We start from the raw sequence: 22,785 nt of genomic DNA on the forward strand, positions 1-22,785 counted from the left end.
GGAAAGCGAGCACACAGATAGAGAGGAAGCTCTTGTGGTCGAGGACCAGTTGGACATTGAGGGAGTGGAAGCCCTTCTTGTTGATGGATCTCACTGGCCGGTCACTAGGTGGCTTGATGACCACATGCTTGAAAGAGATCATGCCCTGCACCTGGGGGAATCCAGCGATGGAAGCTGAACCCAATGCCCTCTGTGTCTGTGCAGGCCTATCTGTGTCAAAATGAATGTAGTCCTCTGCCCTCCTGAAAATGGCATCCGTGATCTGCCTGTTGGCGTGATGAGCTTCCGATTGTGAGATGCCACATAGGTCCACAGCTGATCCCTGGAATGACCCAGTTGCATAGAAGTTTAGGACAATGGTGACCTTGATGGCTGCGAGTAGGGGACTGCCATGGGGAGGCCACGAGGCCTCAGGACATTGTGGTTCAGAGCACACAGGTCTGACACAATCTGCCCCCACAGGTGTAGCCTCCTGCGGTGCTGAAGCTTCTTCATTTGCAGAGAGCTGACTCTTGGGCTGTGCAGCTGATGTCTTGGGTAGTCTTTTTTTTAAAATTCCAAAATATACTTTATTCATAAAAATCTGTAAAAATTACATTGCCAAACAGTTTCCAAACAGCACCAAAAAATACAAACATTGCAAGGGAGATCAGTTTCCTTCAATACTGTCATGAGTTTCTTCCCAACCCTTCCGTTTCACAATTGTCATGTCAATTACAGTTTTACATTTACAGCAATTCAGAATATTAACGATACAGTTCGAGGGGTTTCCCATGGATCCAGCCCCTCAGTCCAGCTTGGTGGGGGAACCTTACACTGTGGTCTTTCCCCATTGAGCCTTTGCTGCGGCTGCCCCAAGCTTTAGTGCGTCCCTCAGCACGTAGTCCTGGACCTTGGAATGTGCCAGTCTGCAACATTCGGTGGTGGACAACTCTTTGCGCTGGAAGACCAGCAAGTTTCGGGCAGACCAAAGGGCGTCTTTCACCGAATTGATAGTCCTCCAGCAGCAGTTGATGTTTGTCTCGGTGTGCGTCCCTGGGAACAGCCCGTAGAGCACAGACTCCTGTGTTACAGAGCTGCTTGGGATGAACCTTGACAAAAACCACTGCATCTCTTTCCACACCTGCTTTGCAAAGGCACATTCCAGGAGGAGGTGGGCGACCGTCTCTTCCCCACCACAGCCAACGCGGGGGCACTGTGCGGAGGGGGCGAGACTTCGGGTGTGCATGAAGGATCTGACGGGGAGGGCCCTTCTCACCACTAGCCAAGCTACGTCTTGGTGCTTGTTTGAAAGTTCTGGTGATGAGGCATTCCGCCAAATGACTTTGACGGTCTGCTCGGGGAACCATCCGACAGGATCCACCGTTTCCTTTTCCCGTAGGGCCCTGAGGACACTCCGTGCAGACCACTGCCTGATGGACCGGTGGTCAAAGGTGTTTTCCCGCAGAAACTGCTCCACGAAGGATAGGTGGTACGGCACCGCCCAACTGCACGGAGCGTTCCGCGGCAATGTGACCAGGCCCATCCTTCGCAACACCGGGGACAGATAGAACCTCAGCACGTAGTGACACTTGGAGTTTGCGTACTGGGGATCTACACATAGCTTGATGCAGCCGCACACGAAGGTGGTCATCAGGATGAGGGCCACGTTGGGTACATTTTTCCCGCCCTTGTCCAGAGATTTGAACATCGTGTCCCTCCGGACCCGGCCCATTTTAGATCCCCAGACGAAGCGGAAAATGGCTCGGGTGACTGCCACGGCGCAGGAGTGGGGTATGGGCCAGACCTGTGCCACGTAGAGCAACAACGTGAGCGCCTCGCACCTGATGACCAGGTTCTTACCCACAATGGAGAGAGATCGCTGCCCCCACATGCCCAACTTTTGTCGTACCTTGGCTACTCGCTCTTCCCATGTTTTGGTGCACGCCCCGGCCCTTCCGAACCATATCCCCAGCACCTTCAGGTAATCTGACCTGACGGTGAAGGGGACAAAGGATCGGTCAGCCCAGTTGCCAAAGAACATGGCCTCGCTCTTGCCGTGGTTAACTTTGGCTCCCTAGGCCAATTCGAACTGGTCGCAGATGCTCATCAGTCTGCGCACGGACAGCGGATCCGAGCAGAAGACGGCGACGTCATCCATGTACAGGGAGGTTTTGACCTGAGTGCCTCCGCTGCCTGGGATTGTCACCCCTCTTATGCTCGCATCCTTCCTAATAGACTCAGCAAAGGGTTCAATACAGCAAACAAACAAGACCGGGGACAGAGGACAGCCCTGTCTGACTCCAGATTTGATCGGGAAACTTTCCGATTCCCACCCGTTGATTGAGACTGCGCTACTGATGTTTGTGTAGAGCAGTTGGATCCAATTGCAGATTCCCTCCCCAAACCCCATTTTGGAAAGCACGTCCATCATGTAGGTGTGCGATATCCTGTCAAAAGCCTTCTCCTGGTCCAGGCTGATGAGACAGGTGTCCACCCTCCTGTCCCGTACGTAGGCGATCGTATCCCTGAGTAGCGCGAGACTATCAGAGATCTTCCTGCCGGGTACAGTACAGGTCTGATCGGGGTGAATCACCAACTCCAGAGCAGACTTGACTCGACTGGCTATGACTTTGGACAGAATCTTGTAATCAACATTAAGCAGTGAGATGGGCCGCCAATTTCTGATTTCTGCCCTCTCCCCCTTCTGCTTGTAAATGAGGGTGATGATGCCTTTTCTCATGGATTCTGACATGCTGCCGGCCAGGAGCATACTCTCGTATACTTCCAGCAGGTCCGGGCTGACCCAGTCCCACAGGGCCAAGTACAACTCGACCGGTAAGCCGTCGCTCCCGGGAGTTTTACTCGTCTCGAAAGACTCGACCTCCCCTTGTAGTCCCTCCCCCCACCACTGTGTTCTTCTGACCTGCTGCTGTCCAGTAGGTTGCATCTGCTGAAGCTCATCCTGGTTGCTCTGTCCAATGACAGAGTAGCCTGTTCCCATCTGAACTCCCTCTGCTGGGCTTTCTGCGTTCACCAGGCCATCCCCTGCCAACCCCAGCTGCCCCAATGATGCCAGTAGCCTCACGTCCCTCTCTGGATTCCTGCCACTCACCACTGAGAAAAGCAAGTCTTGCAGCTGCAGCAGTGGCCACTTTGTGGTACTTTTGAAGCAGCTGAGTTTTTTTTGGGGCCTCTGCAGTATTTTAATCAGCCCTTCCCATAGTCCTCATGGCCCAGTCATGTTCAGAACTTGAATACCCTGTCATCTTCCCTACATGGCGTTCTCCACGGTCCCAGCCTTTAAAAATTAAAAACTGCTGTTGACAAGCCTGTTAATGAGCTCTTCATAGAGTTCAACGTGCAACTAATTGGAGCATGCGCATGACCCATTCCCTCTCTCCAAGTGTCCCTTTAAAAATGGCATCACATTCCGGATGCGGCTGGTCCCAGTTCCGACTTCCAAGAACACGACCTTTAAATCACGCTGGCTTCCGTACCTGCACTCAGCGGGCGTTAAAAATATGGCCCTTGGCTTTTCACAGTGTATGTACTGTAGAATATACTTTATATATTGTTTGTAACTACCACTTGTAACCTTTAAAATAAATTTCTAGTGTTTAAAAGTTTAATAACCCATAACTTTGATAATAGGAAGAGCTAAATTAGATCAACAGATTTCAAAGTGTAAGTGGAATGCTCCCCAATCTCTGAGTTGGTAAATACTGTGAACTGCAAACAGTTTCAATCCCTGATCTGTGTTGAGACTACCTCACCACAGCACAGGCCTGGAACACAAAGGGCTTAACACATGAAAAGTTGACAGCTGGGGGAGGTAGTTAGTATCCAATGAACCAAATCCAGCTTTAGTCAACATCCCAACAGGGTTAAATGAAGAGGGGTGGGAGGAGGCAGGTGTGGAGCATACTTGTAACTGGCATAGACCAGTTGGGCAGTTTCTGTCATGTGACTTTTCATTAGATCACAGACCTGAAACATTAACTCTGTTTCTCTCTCCACAGATGTTGCCAGACCTGTTGAGTATTTCCAGCATTTTCTGTTTTTATTTCAGATTTCCAGCATCCGCAGCATTTTGCTTTTGTGTTGGCCTGTTTCAGTGCTGTACATTCTGTAATGGGTTCTTTATGTTGTCTGATGCAGCATAAATGAGTTGCATGGATTCCAGTTGATTGAAGATCTCAAACAAGTTTATTACAGTTAAACTATTATACAATACAGAACTAACTATTTACAAACCTTACTCTGGGTGTTAGAGTTGCAGAGTGACTCTGGCTTCATGTCACATGACTACTTTCTGGTACTTATCTCATTAGCATACTAAGATCTTAAAGGGACATCACTCTTAAAACAACATCCCGTTTCTTTCCAAAGGTAAGTCCCATATGCGACAAGTAAAAACACATAAAATTACATAACATCAAAATTATTTACACAGGGACAGATATTATGAACTTTAAACTTTACAGAAGCTTAAAAGTCCATATATCGTTTCAGTGGTTTGACAACTCTTACTTGGAGATTTTGCGTTTCAGCCGTTTCTGCTTTTTCTGAAGTTTCTCTCTTTCTGCATTCAGTTTCTGTTGCTCTGCCTTCAGCCTACTAATATACTCTGTTGCTTTTCTCAAGATGACCACTTTTGAGGCCTTGTCATTCTTGGAAAGTTCCGGCACCTCATCTTGAAGATCCAACAGACAATGCTTCAACTCATTCCTCCTCCGCCTCCTCAGGACATTGAGTATCCTTCGCCTCTTCTCATCTTCCGTGTCTGAAGGCTTGGGGCTCAAGGTCGAGGACTTGTTGAGGGAGGAGTACTTTGCCTCAAGGAGGTACCTGTCCATTCTGGCTCGTTGTGGTGCTGGCGGTTCTCTAGACATTAGAGGTGAAGGTGCGGCATAGTTGTGCTGTAGCTGGGTTTCTGGACTGCACCATTTGATGCTGGTCAGGGTCTTCGAGCAGGTTCCAGTCCTTGGAGATTTCCCCTTGGCAATGCTCCCCACGGCGTGTTTTTGCTTCTCAGTGGTTGCAATGTCAATCTCCTTTGAGTCGCTGGAGTGCGAAGAGACACTGCTCGTTGATGATCTGATTTTGGATCTTCGTCCTCTTGGTGTGGCATCTCTGAGAAGAGGCTGATATTCTCCAAACCAGAACTACTGAGATCCTGGAGGAACTTTGACTCAATGCGGATACCATTAGTTTCTTCTGCTGTAATGGTGACCTCCAGGATGATTATGATGTTGAAGTCCCTACACGCTGATAGTCCTGCCACTGCTGGTCCGTTCGTGTCTACCAGGTAGAATATTTGGGGTTTCCATGCCGACTTGCCGTAGCTGCATTGCATTGTTAGTGTGCCACTGCAAAGAATGGGTGATGCATTGTATGCAGACAACTTGGCAGTTGTTGGTTGTATCATTGATTTCCAATGACTCCGGTACCTATTGTCATGGTCCTGTAGTTTTTTTTTTCTGGGAAGATGCAGTTTGCCTTTAAGGCTTGCAAAGGATCAGTATTGCTTTAAGAACCAGCAAGTCTCAGGAGTTATAGGAAGGTGCATTTTTGTTGCCTTAGAAACAGCCACTGGGAATGAGTATTAAGCGATACATTTGTTACAATTCAATTTTGAATTGGCTTTTTAGTTGAAGACAGTTTGTTCTAACAGGACACAGACAGAGATATACAGACACAACTGGCGTTGGCACCTGAAAAAAGAGCTCTCAACCACTTAAACTGAAGGAGTAGGATTTTAGTCTGTTTATTATTATTATCTCTCAAAATTAAAAAAAAAGTCAAGCCAAAACAGAGATCTCTGGTAATTTAAACTGGAAGTTAGACTGTGACAATCTTTTATCCCTCAAAAACTCTAAAGTCAGCTTGATTCCATTGAAAGTGTTTGCAAGTCGTTAATTGTTGAAATTTGCTGGAGAAGGAAAGCATCACCTACTGCTGAAGTTAGACTACGGACTGTTCTACTGTGGAAGAACCCCTTTTCCTGCATCGGCCGACTGTGAGAACTTCAAGCAACATTCTGTGAAGACTTCAAGCAACATTCTGTGAGGACTTCAAGCAACATTGGACTGTAAATTTGCAAGGGCTCTATTTTTTTCTATTTTAAATGTTGTTTATATCTTCATAGTGTTTAAGAATTTAGTTCTTCTAATTAAAGAGTTAATTTGTTGATTTAAAGACACCTGGTTTGGCTAGCCTCATCCGGGGTTTAATAGATGGTACAATTTGTCTGGGTCTTTCTTTAATTTGGAAAGTTTTAAATGCTATGTTAGGCGATCTGTGGAGCAACGGGATTGAATTAACAGTGCGTTTCTCCCACCACAATCAGAATCATCTATTTTGATTGGGGGCTTTGACTGGAGCAGTCAGTCATAATATATTTATTGGGGGCTCGTCCAGGATTTGAATCATATTAATTGAGGGACTCGCTAAGATTTGAATCACATATTAATTGGGCTTCTGGATTTGAATCATATCTTAAACTGGGGGCTCACTCACATTTGAATCATATTTAATTTAGTGGCTCGCATCTAGGATCAGAATCAGACTAATTTGGAGGGCTAGCATTTGGAATCATAGTAATTACTCATCTCTAGGATAACATATTTAAATTGGAGTCCTGAGATTGGCATCATATTAATTGCTCTCAAGTCTGGGATCTTATCAATTGGGAACTTGATTGTTAGGATCTAAATCTGACACCAATTACGAAGAAATTAAAAGAACCAGGTCTCTTGTACAATAAGGTACAGTCTATACCATTGTTATGGCATTAGTGGTTGTAGCAGAGTTTTTGGGAAAGCAGAATGTTTCCCTAAGTGATTTGATAACTTTAACTAAGAACAAATTAAAAGAATTGGCAGCGAAATTGGGGTTGGAATTGAAATCAGGTGCCAAAAAAGCAGAGATAATTGACATAACAGCTGAACATCTGGAATTGGTAGAAGAAGATGATGATGATAATACAGATGAAGGGCAATACGAGGAACAAGAAGGTAGTAGGTCCGAGAGTGATGCAGTGGTATTGACTAGGATACAGTTAGAAACAAAAAAAGTTGAGGCAGAAAAAGAATTAAGAAAACTTGAATTGGAAAAAGAGAAAAAGGAAAGGGAAAAAGAAAAATCAATAGCAATAAGAAAACTTGAATTTGAGGAAAGGGGGAAAGAGAGAGCATTTCAGAGAGAAAGTGAAAGAGAAGAGAGGGAATTTAAGTTTAAAAAGATGGAACTGAGACAAATCCAGTTCAAATCTAGTTAAACCAGGGAAAATTCGGGTCAGGAAGAATCTGAATTTAGATCAGGACCCAGCAAGAAGTTGTTTAAATTTATACAGGCTCTTCCTAAGTTCAAGGAAAGGGACATAGAGGCATTTTTCATATCTTTTGAAAAAATAGCCAAACAGATGAAATGGCTGAAAGAAAGCTGGACATTGCTCATGCAGGGCAGGCTGGTAGGCAGAGCTCATGCCATGCTTTCTGAAGAGGCTTCTGCAGATTATGAGATGGCAAAAAAGGCTATTCTCTCTGCGTATGAGTTAGTCCCTGAAGCTTACCATCAGAAGTTTAGGAATTTACAGAGATTGACTGGGCAGACATATTTAGAATTTGAGAGGGTGAAGCAAATGAAATTTAACCGTTGGATATGGGCATTAAAGATAGAAACCAAATGTGAGAACCTTTGAGAATTGATTCTCTTAGAAGAGGTTAAAAACTCCATTCCTTCAGTAGTGAGAACTCATATAGATAACCTGAAAGTTTTGAAAGCTAGGCAAGCAGCAGAGATTGCTGATGCTTTTGAGCTTGTGAATAAGCCAACCTATTTTGTCCATCACACCCATAAACCCGAGAAGGATAGAAAGTGGGAGAGTGAAAGGAAGGCAAGTAGCCAGGGACAAGAAGGAACAGCTGGGAATGTCCCAGGATCACCTCCTCAGGTCAGAAAGGAAGGTGCTGAGGGTAGAAGTGAGGTTCGCAAGCAAAAGTGTTATCATTGCAACAAAACGGGTCATCTTCGTTCAGAGTACTGGAAATTGCGAGGTAAACCCATAGGACTTGTTGGGGTACGCAAAGTTAGTGCAGAGGAAAAGACTCTGACTGAGAGTATAGTAGACCAGGCTATAGCTTTAACGACAGCTGTGAATGTGAAACTAGATACTAAAACTAAGAGGAGTGTAGAGGTTAAGAATAAACTACCTGAGAGTTATAATGATTTTTTGTCAAAGGGGAGAGTAACTCCGTATCCTGTAAGTGAGGCAGGAAAACCTATCATTATACTCAGGGATACAGGAGCGACCCAAACACTCTTGCTGGGGAAAGATATGAGGTTTCCACCAGAGAGCGCCTTGAACGCTAAAGTTTTAGTTAATGGAATTGGCGGCGTGTGTATACCCGTACCTTTGTATAGTATGCCTCGCGAATGACTTAATAACTGGGTGGTAACTGTAGGTGTTGTCCACAGTTTACCAGTAAAGGGAATTAATCTACTTCTAAGAAATTATTTGGCAGGATCAAAAATATCACTTTCTCCGATGGTTACAGAGGAACCATGTGAAATCAAGGAAATTGAGCAATTACAGGAGCAAGTTCCGAGAATATTTCCTGCGTGTGTAGTTACCTGAGCAATGGCTAAACAGGATCCATTGTCGGAGGTAAAAGGGGCACCACAAATTGATAATCAGGCATCTGAAACCTTATTTGGGGATTTAGATCATCCAAATGAGATGTTTAACAGATCATCTATCATTGCAGCACAGCAAGCTGATCCAGAGATCTACCAAATAGCACAGACGGCTCTGTCAGAAGCTGAGGTGAAAGGTGTTCCAGAAGGCTATTATATGGCAAACGGGGTTTTGAGGAGGAAATGGAGACCGCTTCATAGACCTGCCAACGAAGACTGGACAGTTGTTGAACAGATAATGGTACCACCTAAATATCGACAAGGATTATTAAGGTTAGCACACGACAATCCCTTTTCAGGACATGGGGGAATTCGGAAGACCAAATCACACATAAGCAAACATTCTTACTGGCCAGGTCTTACAAAAGATGTGAGACAATTTTGTAGGGCATGCCACACCTGTCAAATGGTGGGGAAACCACAAACTACCATAAAACCAGGGGATGAGGTATTTGTTTTGTTATCGTCACAGGGAGAACCAGTGAAAGCACAGTTCAGTGGCCCATATAGAGTGATCAAAAGAGTGGGTAAGGTAGATTACTTGATTGACACCCCTGATCGCCAGATGAATTAACAGTGCATTTCTCCCACCACAATCAGAATCATCTATTTTGATTGGGGGCTTTGACTGGAGCAGTCAGTCGTAACAATATCCTTCAGGATTCGTACTGGTTGGATATTTGCACTAGCGCCGGTGTCAATCTTAACCCTGAGTGTATGTTTGCCAGCTTTCTTTGGACACATAATGTTAATGGTAGCAAAAGCTTCCAGTTGTTTGACTTCATCAACATGATGTGTCAGGTTCACAATGTGGAACGCCTGCTCATTTTTTGGCTGAAAATCACTCCTCTAAGTCTTGTCTCAGGTTTGTTTCACTGTGGGTTTCGTGTATTGGCTTGCATCAAAGCAGGTCTTTGGCGCTCTTCTTGCTGCTGTTTCCCTTTTGCTGCGCCTTTTGTCTGTTTGTCTGTGTCCTGCTGTGACTTCTGGCTGTGTCTTTGGGCCAAATGTCTTGCATAGGTGGGCCCAGTGTCATTTTGCACCATGCGCTTTGCATAGCTCTTGTAATGCAGGACAATGTTGTGGTGACTCAGGCAGACCACACTTACCACACAGCTTTCTTGCTCTGTTTGACCTAGTTATGGCACCGATACTGTTGGCTGCATCTAACGCTAGCAGATGCTATTGTCCAGCTACAAAGAACAAAGAACAAAGATAATTACAGCACAGGAACAGGCCCTTCGGCCCTCCAAGCCTGCGCCGATCCAGATCCTCTCTCTAAACATGTCGCCTATTTTCTAAGGTTCTGTATCTCTTTTCTTCCTGCCCATTCATGTATTTGTCTAGATACATCTTAAAAGACTCCATCGTGCCCGCATCTACCACCTCCGCTGGCAATGCGTTCCAGGTGCCCACCACCCTCTGCGTAAAGAACTTTCCACGCATATCCCCCCTAAACTTTTCCCCTTTCACTTTGAACTCGTGTCCTCTAGTAATTGTAACCCCCACTCTGGGAAAAAGCCTCTTGCTATCCACCCTGTCTATACCTCTCATGATTTTGTACACCTCAATCAGGTCCCCCCTCAACCTCCGTCTTTCTAATGAAAATAATCCTAATCTGCCCAACCTCTCTTCATAGCTAGCGCCCTCCATACCAGGCAACATCCTGGTGAACCTCCTCTGCACCCTCTCCAAAGCATCCACATCCTTTTGATAATGTGGCGACCAGAACAATGCCTTCGTATTTCCTGTCATCTGCCAGCAGCGCATCAATGCTGTGACCTTTCTTTTTCCCCAAGAGATCTTACTGAAATGCTTCAATGGGTGCTGATACAGTCACCAGTTCCATTACATGCTCCACCATCTCAGTTTCTGAGAAATCACATACGTTGCCCTTACTACGGCATCTACTGATGAACTAGTCTATTGATTCCTGTGGCTATTGCCTGTAGGACATCAATTCCAGGCGGTAATTTCTAAAATTCACTTGTAATCGGAGCTGATCTTCTAGCACTTTCCATAACTTTGCGTGATCTTTCTAGTCCTCTTCAGATAAGCCAGAGGTGTTGATTCTGTGTAATCTCTCATTTCTAATTGCTATTAGTATTTTTACAGCAGGTTTCTCTGGTTCTAGAGTCGCTTGGTCAGTGAAACAAAACTGCATACTTTGTTTAAAAAGTTTGAAGTCAATTAGGATATCAATGGCCTTCCAGCTAATGCTGGGAAATTTGGGATCCATACTTCTGCTGTTTTGCTTCAAAACTTGCTTTAAGACTAGTTCTATGACTTTGCACTGTTTCCCCTTTAAGAAACTTGTTTATATATTGATGGAGAGGGGCAGTGTTTTATAATGTTCTGTGTTTATCTTGCTTGCAGCACTTAAGCCTGTCTGTTTACACAGCTGTTTAATAGGCAGTTTAATTGCTTTCTTGGCTAGAATTTGTTTATGTTCTTCACGCTCAAGTGGTTTAATGGTATTTTTATAATTGTAGCTTCGTGAATGGAAGCTCTTATTCACTCTTGAGAGGTTTAATGGGTATTTTTTAAACTTTGGCTGCATGGATGAAGCTCTACAGTGATCAGGTTTTTCTCATGCTTTTTGCAATTGGGTGCCTCCTGTGATGGCGGCAACCTCGATCAGCCTGGGAGAGGAGTTGGGTCTTCCCCTTGTTTTTCTAGGGCCTTTGCAAAAAAATCAGCAATTTAAAGACTTCAAAGATTGTATTTTTAAACCAGTATCCCTTGACTGTCGGCACAATGACTCAACTGATTTACTTGCAGCCTGTCGTTCTGTGCTCTGTCTTCTACAGCTTGAGGTAAGTTCTTTTTTTTCACTGTTTCAGCTAGTTTTTTTTGAACTTTCTGTCTAGAAGCTGTAGGAAGGGGTCATTTTTAAAGCTGTTTTACCCATGGTCTTCAACTTAGACTTTGCCTTCTCACCACAGCTGTCACCATGTAATGAGTTCCTTATGTTGTCTGATGCAACATAAATAAAATGCATGGAGTTCAGTTGGTTGAAGATCTCAAACAGGTATATTACAGGTAAACTATTATACAGTACAGAGTTAACTATTTACAGAACCTTTACTCTGGGTGTTACAGTTGCAGAGTGACTCTGGCTTTGAGTCACATGACGACATTCTGGTACTCAGCTCATTCACATACTAAGATCTTAAAGGGACTTCATTCTTAAAGTCAATCATCCAACACATTCTAGGTACATCCTATGTAATGCATAGAAAGATGAGGACAGAAAATTAGAATTTTGTTTTCATTTAGAACTGGTACTGTTCTAGAAAACTATTCCTTACAGTCCAACATCTTGCTCAGTTATGATTTTTATTATGAATGCCATTAAAATTCATTGCTATTGGAATGCCTTCAATTAAATTGTAAGCTATGCCCCCGGTCTGTGTCAATCGTCACAAAATTCTGCAGTAATTTTCTATTGCACTGTATTCTTCATCCAACTTAAACCTTGCAAAGTGTTTTTGCTTGAGCCACTAAATCAGTTTTTTAGCAATACTCTTTTTGTAAATTAAAATTGTTTTATTTTTCTGAAAACTAATAGTTTATTCAGTGTCTACAAAGCATGATTTTGAGACACTGAAGACTGATTTTAACTCAGGGAGGAAATCAGTCAGATAGGGGTCAACAAGGCCAGTAAGGCCCCATGATGTTGCCAGTGTGAAGCTTACGCAATTTTAATTCTGGGCCTCGTTTTAATGATTGGTTGGATGTCCAACCCATCACATTGCCTCGGGAAATGGGAGATTGTCCATTTTCTCTGCACAATTCCCAACGAGCAGCTCTTAAAGTGAGGTTTCATTCACTACTTTCATATTTCATGGTTATCCTGCTGCAAGATGGGGAATCTCTAAAATGAATTGCAGCGTTGTCATTAGGTTTTCACCTGCTTCCTCGGAGAGCCTCAGGGCAAGAAAGTTCCCCAGCATCTACAGTAGCAACCCAAGAGCCATTATCTAGCAGAAGTGGCTGTCAATGCCAATAATATCATCCCCAGGACCTGGCTTCTGTGTCCTGGGGTTCTCCTCCAGGCTCCATATTCAAGTAAGTATTTTTAACAAACTTAGCTTTTTGGTGGCAACCTGCAATGTTCCCTTTAAGGACTGCCTGTTAGGCCTCATGTAGATCTGATTTTCATGAATGCAGCCACCGCTGGCTACCTCAGGGCAAACTAATATTGCAGAGGGGGCCTCAAACAGACGTTAGGTCCCTTAATTGCAGATGCAAAGATTCTGATTCCAGTTTTAGGCACGGGCCCTGACCACCTTTTTTTTGCCTACACCATTGTTGCTGGCAGCTCTTAGTTGCCTTCTAGTAATTATGCACTTCCTGTCTGCCAAATTGGACAGTCATTAAATTTCTAGTCCATTGGACTTAGAATTCAAATCTGAAAACTCTTAATTATACACTCAGCATAATGCCCAGTACATCACAGCAATGTCAAAACTGCAAAATGTAAAATTTTATTTCAGTCACTGACGTGCATTTCCAGTAAACGGCAAATGTATTATGGAAAAGGGTCCTGATTTGGTAGGACGATCCCAATAACTAGTTTGAAAATTGTAATTTTTTACACTAGAGGATTTATTTTTTAAATGCTTGTTTGTCTTTCCAGCTTAGAATTGTGCAGAGAATTCTGAACTTGTTAAATTTGAGATTTTGCACCTGGTGACAGTTAACATTTCTTTCTGCAATGGAGCCACCTACATTACTTACAGTGCCACTTTGTATGACTGGTTCTAGACTCCCAGAACATACTGTGCAGCCAACACAGAAGATTTGGAAACAGTCATTTCACATGTGCAGAAAACATTTGCGGAAACACCACTGATGGCAGCTGGAGTCTCTATGGGCGGGTAAGTCTCTCATCATCAATATGAGAACACAAGTCGGCAAATGCAATCATAATCTGTGGTGTAATTCAAAATTTACAAAATTAAAGCAGATTATCTAAGAAATTGCAGATGGATTTTAATGTAGATAAAAAGGTCATGCATATTGGAACAGGAAGCAGCAGAAGTAGGAAGGAAAGCATTTAGAAAAATGGAAGCAGCTTGCATTTATATGGCACCTTATCATGTCATATGAGGCATCCTAAAGTGCTTGATGTGATGGATTACCTTTGAAGATCAGTGATTTTTGTTATCTAAATGAAATGCAGCAACCATTTTGGACACACCAAGGCACCACAAAAGACATTGAGATAAATGAGGGACAGTACTGGCCAGAATAATGGGAGAATGTCAGCTGTTCTTCAAATAATGCTGTGGGATCTTTAGCATCCATGAATAAGTAGGCAGGATCTTATTTTAACTTCTCATCCAAAGAACAGCACTTCTAAAAATTGAGCATTCCCGCAGTACAGTGTTGAAGTGGTCTCACATGTCACAATTCTCTTTTTACTGATGTATTTGTTGAGTACTTTATTGGTCTTTGCAATTTTTAAAAAAGATTCTTTATACTTCCTCTTTGCTGCTTAATCCTTCTCTTAACCTCTTTCCATACTTTCTTGTATCTCTCTTATTTTTATTATTTTTATTCTTCCTTTATGCACCATATGCCCTCTTCAGTTTTTTTTAGTAGTCTTTTTTAGTGGTATGGTATGTACTTATTCCACACTTTTGCAATCTCCTTTTTATAAACATCCTATTCTTGATCTACAGTTCTGTGTGCCAATTTCTCCTTTTATTTCTCATTTTTCTAAAATCTGCTCTTTGTAGTGTCCTTGGGCTGGATTTTCATTATGGAGGTGCGAAACAGGAACCGAGCCTGGTTTTGGGCCTTATTTTAACTTCTCATCCAAAGGACAGCACTTCTAAAAATGGTGGGAAATTGATTCAGGTTCAGATTTTCAAATTGGTGAACCCTTAATTGGTTTGGAGATGAGTTTCCTGTCCACTTAGAACCAGTGGGGCCAGGAATGGAGGTGAGTCAGATCAAGTGTGAGACTCGTGTAGACTCCCATGGCAGCTATCATTGAGATCGCTGGTTGTCCTGAGGGAGAGGTCTGCCTTCTACAGCACCAGAGAGAAGTGAGATGTCACAAGGAAGCTGAAGGGCTAGCATTCGGAGCAGTGCAGACCCTCACTTCATCGAAGCTGACCTAGATCTAATGCTGGAGGCCCTGAGGGGGAGGAGGGAGGTCCTCTTCCCAGAGGGTGGCAGGAGGATGCACCTTGTCGTGCAGCAGGGGCAACTCTCTGTTCAGTGTTGACCCCCTCCGCCTCCTCTTCCTCCTCCTCTCTTACTTCCTGCTCTTGCCCCCTTGAGCTGTCTCCTTCCACTGTCCTTAAGGTCCATAACTCTCTGGAGGGCCATGTTATGAAGAGTGCAGCAGACCACCACAATGACAGAGACCAGTGCGGGAGAGAATTGGAGGATACCACCCGACCAATCCAGGCATCAGAATCACATCTTCAGAAGCCCGATGGCCTGCTCAATTGGTGGCCTACTAAGCAGTTGGCATTGTTTGTATCTGGGGCTCCCGTAGAATGGTCAATAGCTGTTGTGATATTGATTTAATGGATTATCTAAATAGTGAGTGTGCATCATCACAGCAGGCAGTGATGTCATACAGCATGTGACACAGTAGTAGGAGTTGTCTTGATTCCTAGTAAAATGTGCATGTAGAGCTCTCCTGTGACTTGTATATAGTATTGTGAATCTTCCATTAAAAAAAACCTAAAGTATTTGTTACCATTCATCAGTGTGTGAAGAACCCAGTAACACAATATGGTGGCAGCTGTGCATTTTTGAAGATCACGTTGCAGAAGTAAAGTCAAAGTGCAACAGTAGAGGTCGGAATCGTAATGATTCATTTTAGTGCAGAGATTGCGGAGTGGAGCCAGTCCGCAGATTGGGAGAAGCCAAAAAAAAGAAATTGGAACAACACAGCAGTCTGCTACAAAAGCAGAAGCAATACAGTGAGACACTGGGAGGTAGAAGTACCCGCAAGCATCAGTGCTCGAAAAAATAGCGAGTAACTGACTAGAAGGATAACTGGTGGTCATAAGAATATTAAGTCAGTTCAGGATCGGGCTGCGAAAGTCAGCCTGGAATCGGGCTGAAAGGTTGTGAAGCCACTGGGGCATCGTGGTGTGGTTTCTGGGTGGGGCCAAAGAAAAAGTGAACAATACAGGCTACAGCGCCACAGAGCAACAGTGATACTGAGCCCAGGGCTGGGTATGGTGAAGACTCAAGCTGAGGGCACAGCAGTTCTACAGTACTGTTTAGTACTTCCATCGAAGGAAACCTGACCCACTGTAAAGCAGAAGGGTCCTTGAGAAGCAAGGAGCATGAATTGGAAGGCCACTGATGTCCTATCCGAATTTAAGCTTTTTCACTAGAGATTGCAATTATGTTTCTTGGATTTATCTGTCGCTGAACCTGGCAGACAGGCAGTGAAGATTACAATAGCCATTGGAAATGAGGGACTCCATTGAATTAATACATCAGGTCTATCCGATGAGGATCATAAGACCTGGTGAAGCTCTGGAATACACAGGAAGATTAACTCCACATGAAGGTGAATTTCAGGATCTGTCGTATAGAGTTAATGGCATTCAGACAACAGTCGAAGGAGTCAATTGATGACTTTGCAAGATGATGCTGTGATTAGGGCAGAGACTGTGATTTCTGTGAAGCGAGTTGTCGGAGAGAATCATGGAACTTGTCATTTGCTTCAACGCCAATCGAAGCCTTCCAGAGGGACCTATTGGAAAAAAAGAAAGGGCATGATATCAACACTTTGTTGAAAGAAGGTAGGCAGTATGAAGCTATTGTGGCAGGAAGGCAACTGTTGCAAGGGTTGGGTATGGCTATGACCATTGGTGAAGTGGCCAAGGCACCAAAACAGGATAAATCCTGTGGGTGCTGCGGTCTCCTACACCAGCCGCAGAATTGTCCAGCATTTCAAGAATGTTGCAAGGCGTGTGGCTTGAAAGGGCATTGGGCATGGCAGTGCAGGAAATTGGGCTATGACAGTGTGGTCAGAGGCTACAATAAGCCCCAGTCAAATAAAAAGTGTATGCAGCATACTGTAGCAGTAACAAGGAGTGTGCCAGAAGTCAATGCAAGTGCAGACACAAACATGAGGTTGGTAACAGGACAGACCAGGTGGAAGATGCCATAAAGAAAGCTCTTCAAATTAAAAAAGAATAGGCTTTCCACACCCATTAATGTGACACGATGTGTGGATGCGATCACACAGCTGGAAGCTTTTTGCTACAATCAACATTGTATTTATATGTCAGAACAAGAATAGCAAACACACGCTCAAATTTAAGATAGACGCCAGAGCTAGTGCCAACATTCTGCCATTAAGAATTTCAAAAGACATCTATCTTTACTGATGGGAGTCAATGGTACAGCCTATATCAGCCAGGTTGACAGCTTACAACAGTCACCAATCCATTGTATCAGTACACTGACACTGAAATGCAGCTATGGCTAGTCTGCATGGTCATCACAAGTTTTCTACTTGGTAGACACAAATGGTCTGGCAGTAGTAGGATTACTGGTGTGTAGAGACCTTGTAATTGTGACCATACATGAAATCAACAATGCACCATTGGTGGAAGAAAATGTTAAAAATAATCCTATCGAATCAGTCCATGATTTACAGCTGAAGTGCCCAGACAGGTTTGATGCTGTGGGGAGTTTCAAAGGTGATGCTGTTTTGCATTTAAGAGAAGATGCAATTCCTTCAATTGACCCACTTAGGTAGTGCAGTGCACATATCCAGGAAAAGCAGAAGACTGAATTCGATGATGTAAAACGAAATGGCATTATTTGTCGTGGGCAACAACACACTGACTGGGGTAACCCTATCATTCATGTACTGAAGAGACGTGATACAATTCGGGTGTGTTTGCACCCAGGAAGTTTGAATCATGCACTAAAGAGCTGCCCACATAAAATTCCAACATTGGAAGAATTAAACCCAAGATTCGCTGAAGTGAAATTTTTCTCTAAATTAGACACAAAACATGGTAATTGGTTTGTGCATTTCTCAGAAAGATCACAGGAACTAACCACCTTTAGAATGCTGTTTGGAAAATATTGTTTCCAGAGATTACCATTTGGCTTATCTGTAAGTCAAGATCTATTCCAGCAGCATATGGACAGGATTACTAAAAATGTTCCAGGTTACGTATGTATAGCGGTGGGTACCACCAAGGAAGAACATGATCAACATCTTCATATGTTGATGAAAGCAGCTAGAAGAGAAGGTCTTGCTTTTAACAGCAAAAAGTGCGCAATAAATGTAAGCCACATCAATTTCTTTGGTTCGATCTATTCTAACACTAGGATACATCCTGATCCAAGCAAAATAGAAGACATACAATCTATGCCTACACCCCAAGATAGAGAAGATTTGCAACGATGTATAGGATTATCCAATTTCTTAGAATCCCTCTATATACCCAACTTTGCCGAGAGACCATCGTCATTGAGAGAACTGCTAAGAAAAGGTGTTCTGTTTGTGTGGCAAAAGGACAATAAACACGTATTTGAATCACTTAAGCAGTCATTGTCAGAGAAGACAAGTCTTCGTCAATACTACGACCTAAGAAAAGAAACAGTCTTGGATGTCGACGCGTCACCAAAAGGGCTAGGAGCTTGCCTTATACAGGAAGGAAAACTGATAGCATTTCGTTCAAAGAGTCTCTCACCAATGCAAGCCAATTACTCGAAAATAGAGCGTGAGACACTTGCTCTGGTATTAGGCATTACGAGGTTCCACAAGTACCTTTTTTGTAAGTGGTTCATTGTGGAAACAGATCACAAGCCATTAGAAATGATATGGCGTAAACCTCTGACAAGAGCACCACCTAGATTACAAAGGTCAAAATCCAAGGGTATGACTGTGAAGTCCGTTATAAACCAGGGAACAGGATAGTTACATCGGATACATTGAGCCGATTGCCAAATCCAAAGAAAACAGCGTATATGTCATTAGACCTACAAGTTTACAGTATGGATATAGTTGGCTTGATGAGCTTTGGACAGCACAAGTGCAACCAGCTTAGAGAAGAAACACCCAAAGATCCACTGCTGAAGGTATTGTGGTGAGTTATTGTCGATGGTTGGTCTGATACGATACAAGAGGTTCAAAACAACCTAAGATCCTTTTGGCCATGTAGGAATGAGTTAGGTATCTCCTGATTCCTGAATCCAGTTCTGATGAAAAGTCACAGACCTGAAAAGTTAACTAGGTTTCTCTCTCCACATATGCTGCCAGACCTGCTGAGTATTTCCAGCACTTTCTGTTTTTATTCCTGAATCTCTTTGTCAGGATATATTGTCATAATTACACCAAGGCCACATAGACATTGAGTGAACGAGACGCCTGGTGTGGGAAACTGTGTACTGGCCTGGGATTAACTGCGATATCGAGAGAGCTGTGAGGATGTGTGAGACGTGCCAAGTGCATCAGCCAAACCAGCAAGGGAAACACTACACCCTCATGAGGTCCCATTGCATCCCTGATTGAGGATTGCAATGGATCTGTTCACCATTCGTGGTGATGATTTCCTCTTAGTCACAGATTACTTTTCAGAATTCCCAATCATCAAACAGGTGAGGGATACATCAAGCACATCTGTAGTGAATACGATGAGTGCTATACTTAGTCTTTTTGGTACACCGGAGGAGATTGTATCAGTTAATGGTCCACAATAAACAGGCAAACCATTTCAGAATATATGGCCTCTCCACATTATCCTAGATCCAACAGTTTTGCCGAGAGAATGGTTTGTATGGTTAAATCAGTTACTGTGAAGCGCATAGAAGCAGAGCAGGATTTCCAGGTTGCTATGTTGTATTGATGGGCAATACCTGTCAAATAAACAGACAGTGACAGGTTTTCTTGTAGGTTTAAAACAGAAGATTAATTATTTATTGAGCAATATGCCTTATCTCAAAATTGTTGCAGCTGCGCCCACTCACGCATTCACTCACACACACACACAAAAGGAGAGACAGATAGAGAGAAAAAGGGGTGAGTGGTTTTCAGGTGAGTTAGGGTATCGGGGTTTACAGTTAACCTGTTGAATTCTCTTGGAGATCAAGTTCTCTTTGGTTGCAGGCCTGAGTTGTTTGTAGTTTTCTCTGTTGGTTGAAAGTTCAGTTTGAAATCAGAGGATCACTTCCAATGCACTGCTGCACAAGTTGAAAATGTAGAATTCACAGCAGGGTGCCTTCCGTTTTTGCTTGCTGGATTTTCTACCAGCAGTTAGCTGGACAAGCTTTTGGTGATGTTTCTTCCTGAGTCCCTCTCTCCAGAGAGCTACCTTTTAAGGTCAAAAATAGCTTCACAGCTTTGCCTCTGTTGGGAGACAGATTTTCATCCCTGTAGTGACCAACAATGGCCCAGGATGTGGCTACTTCACACTTCTTTGTTTCAGAAAAACCCATTCAGTTCAAAAATGTCTTTTAATGGGTTTAGGATGGATGCAATTGACACCTCTTCGTGTATTCTTTTGTCTTTACCAGACAGCAGACAGTTTGAATACAAAAACCAGGTCTTTTGACCTTTGGTGGCCATTTTGAAACATATTGTCCACTGTTTTAAAAGAAAAGTCCATTTCTATAGCTCTTCAGGGTGAGTTCTTGTAATTTCAATCGCTGCACTTTATGTGAGCGTCACACCACTGAGAAAAGTAAGTCTTACAGCCCCAGCAAGGCTACTCTGTGGCACTTTTAGAGCAGCTGAGCTTTATTTTCTGCCGCTGTGTTATCTTAATTATCCCTTCCCATAGCCCTCATGGTCTCCTGCAGTGTTCCCAACTTGTATACCTGGCTGTGTTCCAGACATGGGGCTGAATTTTACCAGCTCGCCGCTGATCTCTGGGATGAATATTAAATTAAAACTCCCACATGGTTGAGGGGGAGCTTCCATACCACTGGTTCTACCTCAGAACCTCAGACGCCACACAAAGCAGGCAGAATAGAACTCCCATGCTCTCCAGAGAATGGGTGTCTTTACAGTGTAATGAAGAAATAAAATTGGCATCTTCACATTTACTTTCCAGTTTAAATGTAGCAGGCAATAAAATCCATCTGCAAATATATACGACTGAGGCACAAATGAGTCTGTTCCTGGCTCAGACATTTCTGGTAAAGCAAGTAATGTTGCATGTGCATCTAGTGTTAAGCAAAATTTTTTTTTAGTGTGTTATTGTCTACTGGAAGTGTCAATAGTTCCCAATACCCTCACTGCCTCATACATACCTTTATTGAGACGCAGGGGAAACACAGATCCATAATCTGTTCCCACGCTTCTATTAACTTTATTCTGAATTGGCACAGTCAGCCGTGTTGCCTCATCCTCTGATTTTCCCTTAAGCAGGGAAAGTGACTCATGAAACACTTTCAGGTGAGTTTAAAAACTCATCGTTTGAAGTATTTTGGTGAAGAATCTGATTTTTACCAATCCACAGCAGAGCACACGAGTACACTTGCAACCAGGGTCACTTGAAATGATTAGTTTTATTGTTCTAACCTAATTCAACTAGGAATCCACTGTATTACTTAAAGCTTAGGTAACACAATTGTGAATTGTTAAGCCAACTTAATAAGCACATCTTCATTTCGTGCCTGATACAGAATGCTCGTGTTGAATTACCTGGGTAAGACTGGCTTGCAGACCCCACTGAAGGCAGCGGTAGTCTTCTCCGTTGGCTGGGATGTATTTGAGTGCACGGCTTCCCTTGAAAAACCACTTAACTGGATAATGTTTAATTACTACTTAACCAGTTGTCTACAAGCATCCATCTACAGGTTGGTATCTGAGGATCAGGAAAGGCTTGGTTTCATTGTGATTGATAACAATGGCATTTCCTATATCAGTATTGGAGTGGGTTTGCTTTTCTTGCTATCATTATGCAGTAAAACATTAAGATTAGAATAATACCGTGGGTGAATTGCACAGGGGTTCTGTTCAAGAGGCACTTTGATCTAAAAATAGAAGTCATTTTTATGATTTAATTTAGCAATGAAATTAAGAGAGTTAATGATATAATGATGATATGGTATCCTTCCTGCTAGCCAGTTGTTTATTGACAACTTGGAGACCAAGAGGTAGAAATTACTGTTGGCAATATGAAAGTTTAATGTATCTCCACCAAATCCTACTCTCCCCTATTTTAATGAAGGCTGTTAATGTTTGTTAAAATATCAGAGAGGAGAACCTGCTGCAATCATGTTAGGCTTTTATACAATAACATTACCAATAGTAATTTCCACCTCACCTTGTAGTGATATAAGACTCAATTTTTGACACAGATTTGCTCTGATGATCTTTCAGATGAGTTCAGATGCCATTTCACTGCGACCTCCTTTGATACAGAGGTTATGCAGCACATTACTTTGATTTACACGATTAAATTCAATAGTTCTCAGTGTACTTTAAGCACTTTATTTCAGATTTCTCCTGAGAGGTCTTTAATTCTGAAGAAGGGATTAGTGATGATAACATATTTTTGGCTGCATCTTATATTTTAAGCCATGGAAAGCCAAATATAATTGGACATATTTAAAGAATTTTCATAGGACAGAATTTTGCTCAGAGGGTGGGTGGAGTAGTGGGGTGATTAAAGAAGGAAAAAATGGCAGCTTGTTGGAAACCCGACATAACCCCGCTGACTTCCGGATTTAACCTGTGTGTAGGAAACCCCCGTGGCACAGGCAGGTCGCAATTATTGTTTGCAAAGTGGCAATTGATTGAAGATTTAATCTTGCATTCTGACTTTAACTGCCAGAACACAGGTTTCCTGAGTTGTCTGAAATTCGCTAGTGTTAACAAGGCGAGAGCACAGCAGGCATTTTCGGGGTTTTGAAATTGACAGGCTGGAAAAGCTTTAACTACTTAACTATAACAGCTGCTTCCTTGCCAAAGTGAAAGGCTTTTATTCCCAGAATTTGTTCTGAGCATGTGCTTTCACTGTTTTGGAGCTGATTTTGGAGATAATTTCTCCAACCTTGGACTTTGTTGACTTTGGTGTACGCTTTCCTGCTGTTAAAGGTCTCAGCAGCATGGGAGCAGCTTTTGCAACTCTACCTTGGACCTCTGAGGAA

The 22,785-nt window shown here is 43.1% G+C and overlaps 1 protein-coding gene across 4 annotated transcripts in view; it reads left to right on the top strand.

Annotated features, from left to right (window-relative positions):
• Positions 1-22,785, top strand: part of abhd3 (abhydrolase domain containing 3, phospholipase) — a 132,331-nt gene that overhangs the window by 53,689 nt on the left and 55,857 nt on the right. For 3 of the 4 annotated variants that reach the window (XM_068031718.1, XM_068031715.1, XM_068031716.1), the window contains exons 5-6: positions 13,450-13,562; positions 21,316-21,489. In XM_068031718.1, the coding sequence (XP_067887819.1) occupies positions 13,450-13,562; positions 21,316-21,489 (287 nt within the window). The remainder of the gene's footprint in view (positions 1-13,449; positions 13,563-21,315; positions 21,490-22,785) is intronic. The other variant, XM_068031717.1, reaches the window with a different exon arrangement.

This window comes from Heterodontus francisci, chromosome 5, assembly GCF_036365525.1.
Source record: "Heterodontus francisci isolate sHetFra1 chromosome 5, sHetFra1.hap1, whole genome shotgun sequence".
Lineage (NCBI taxonomy): Eukaryota > Metazoa > Chordata > Chondrichthyes > Heterodontiformes > Heterodontidae > Heterodontus > Heterodontus francisci.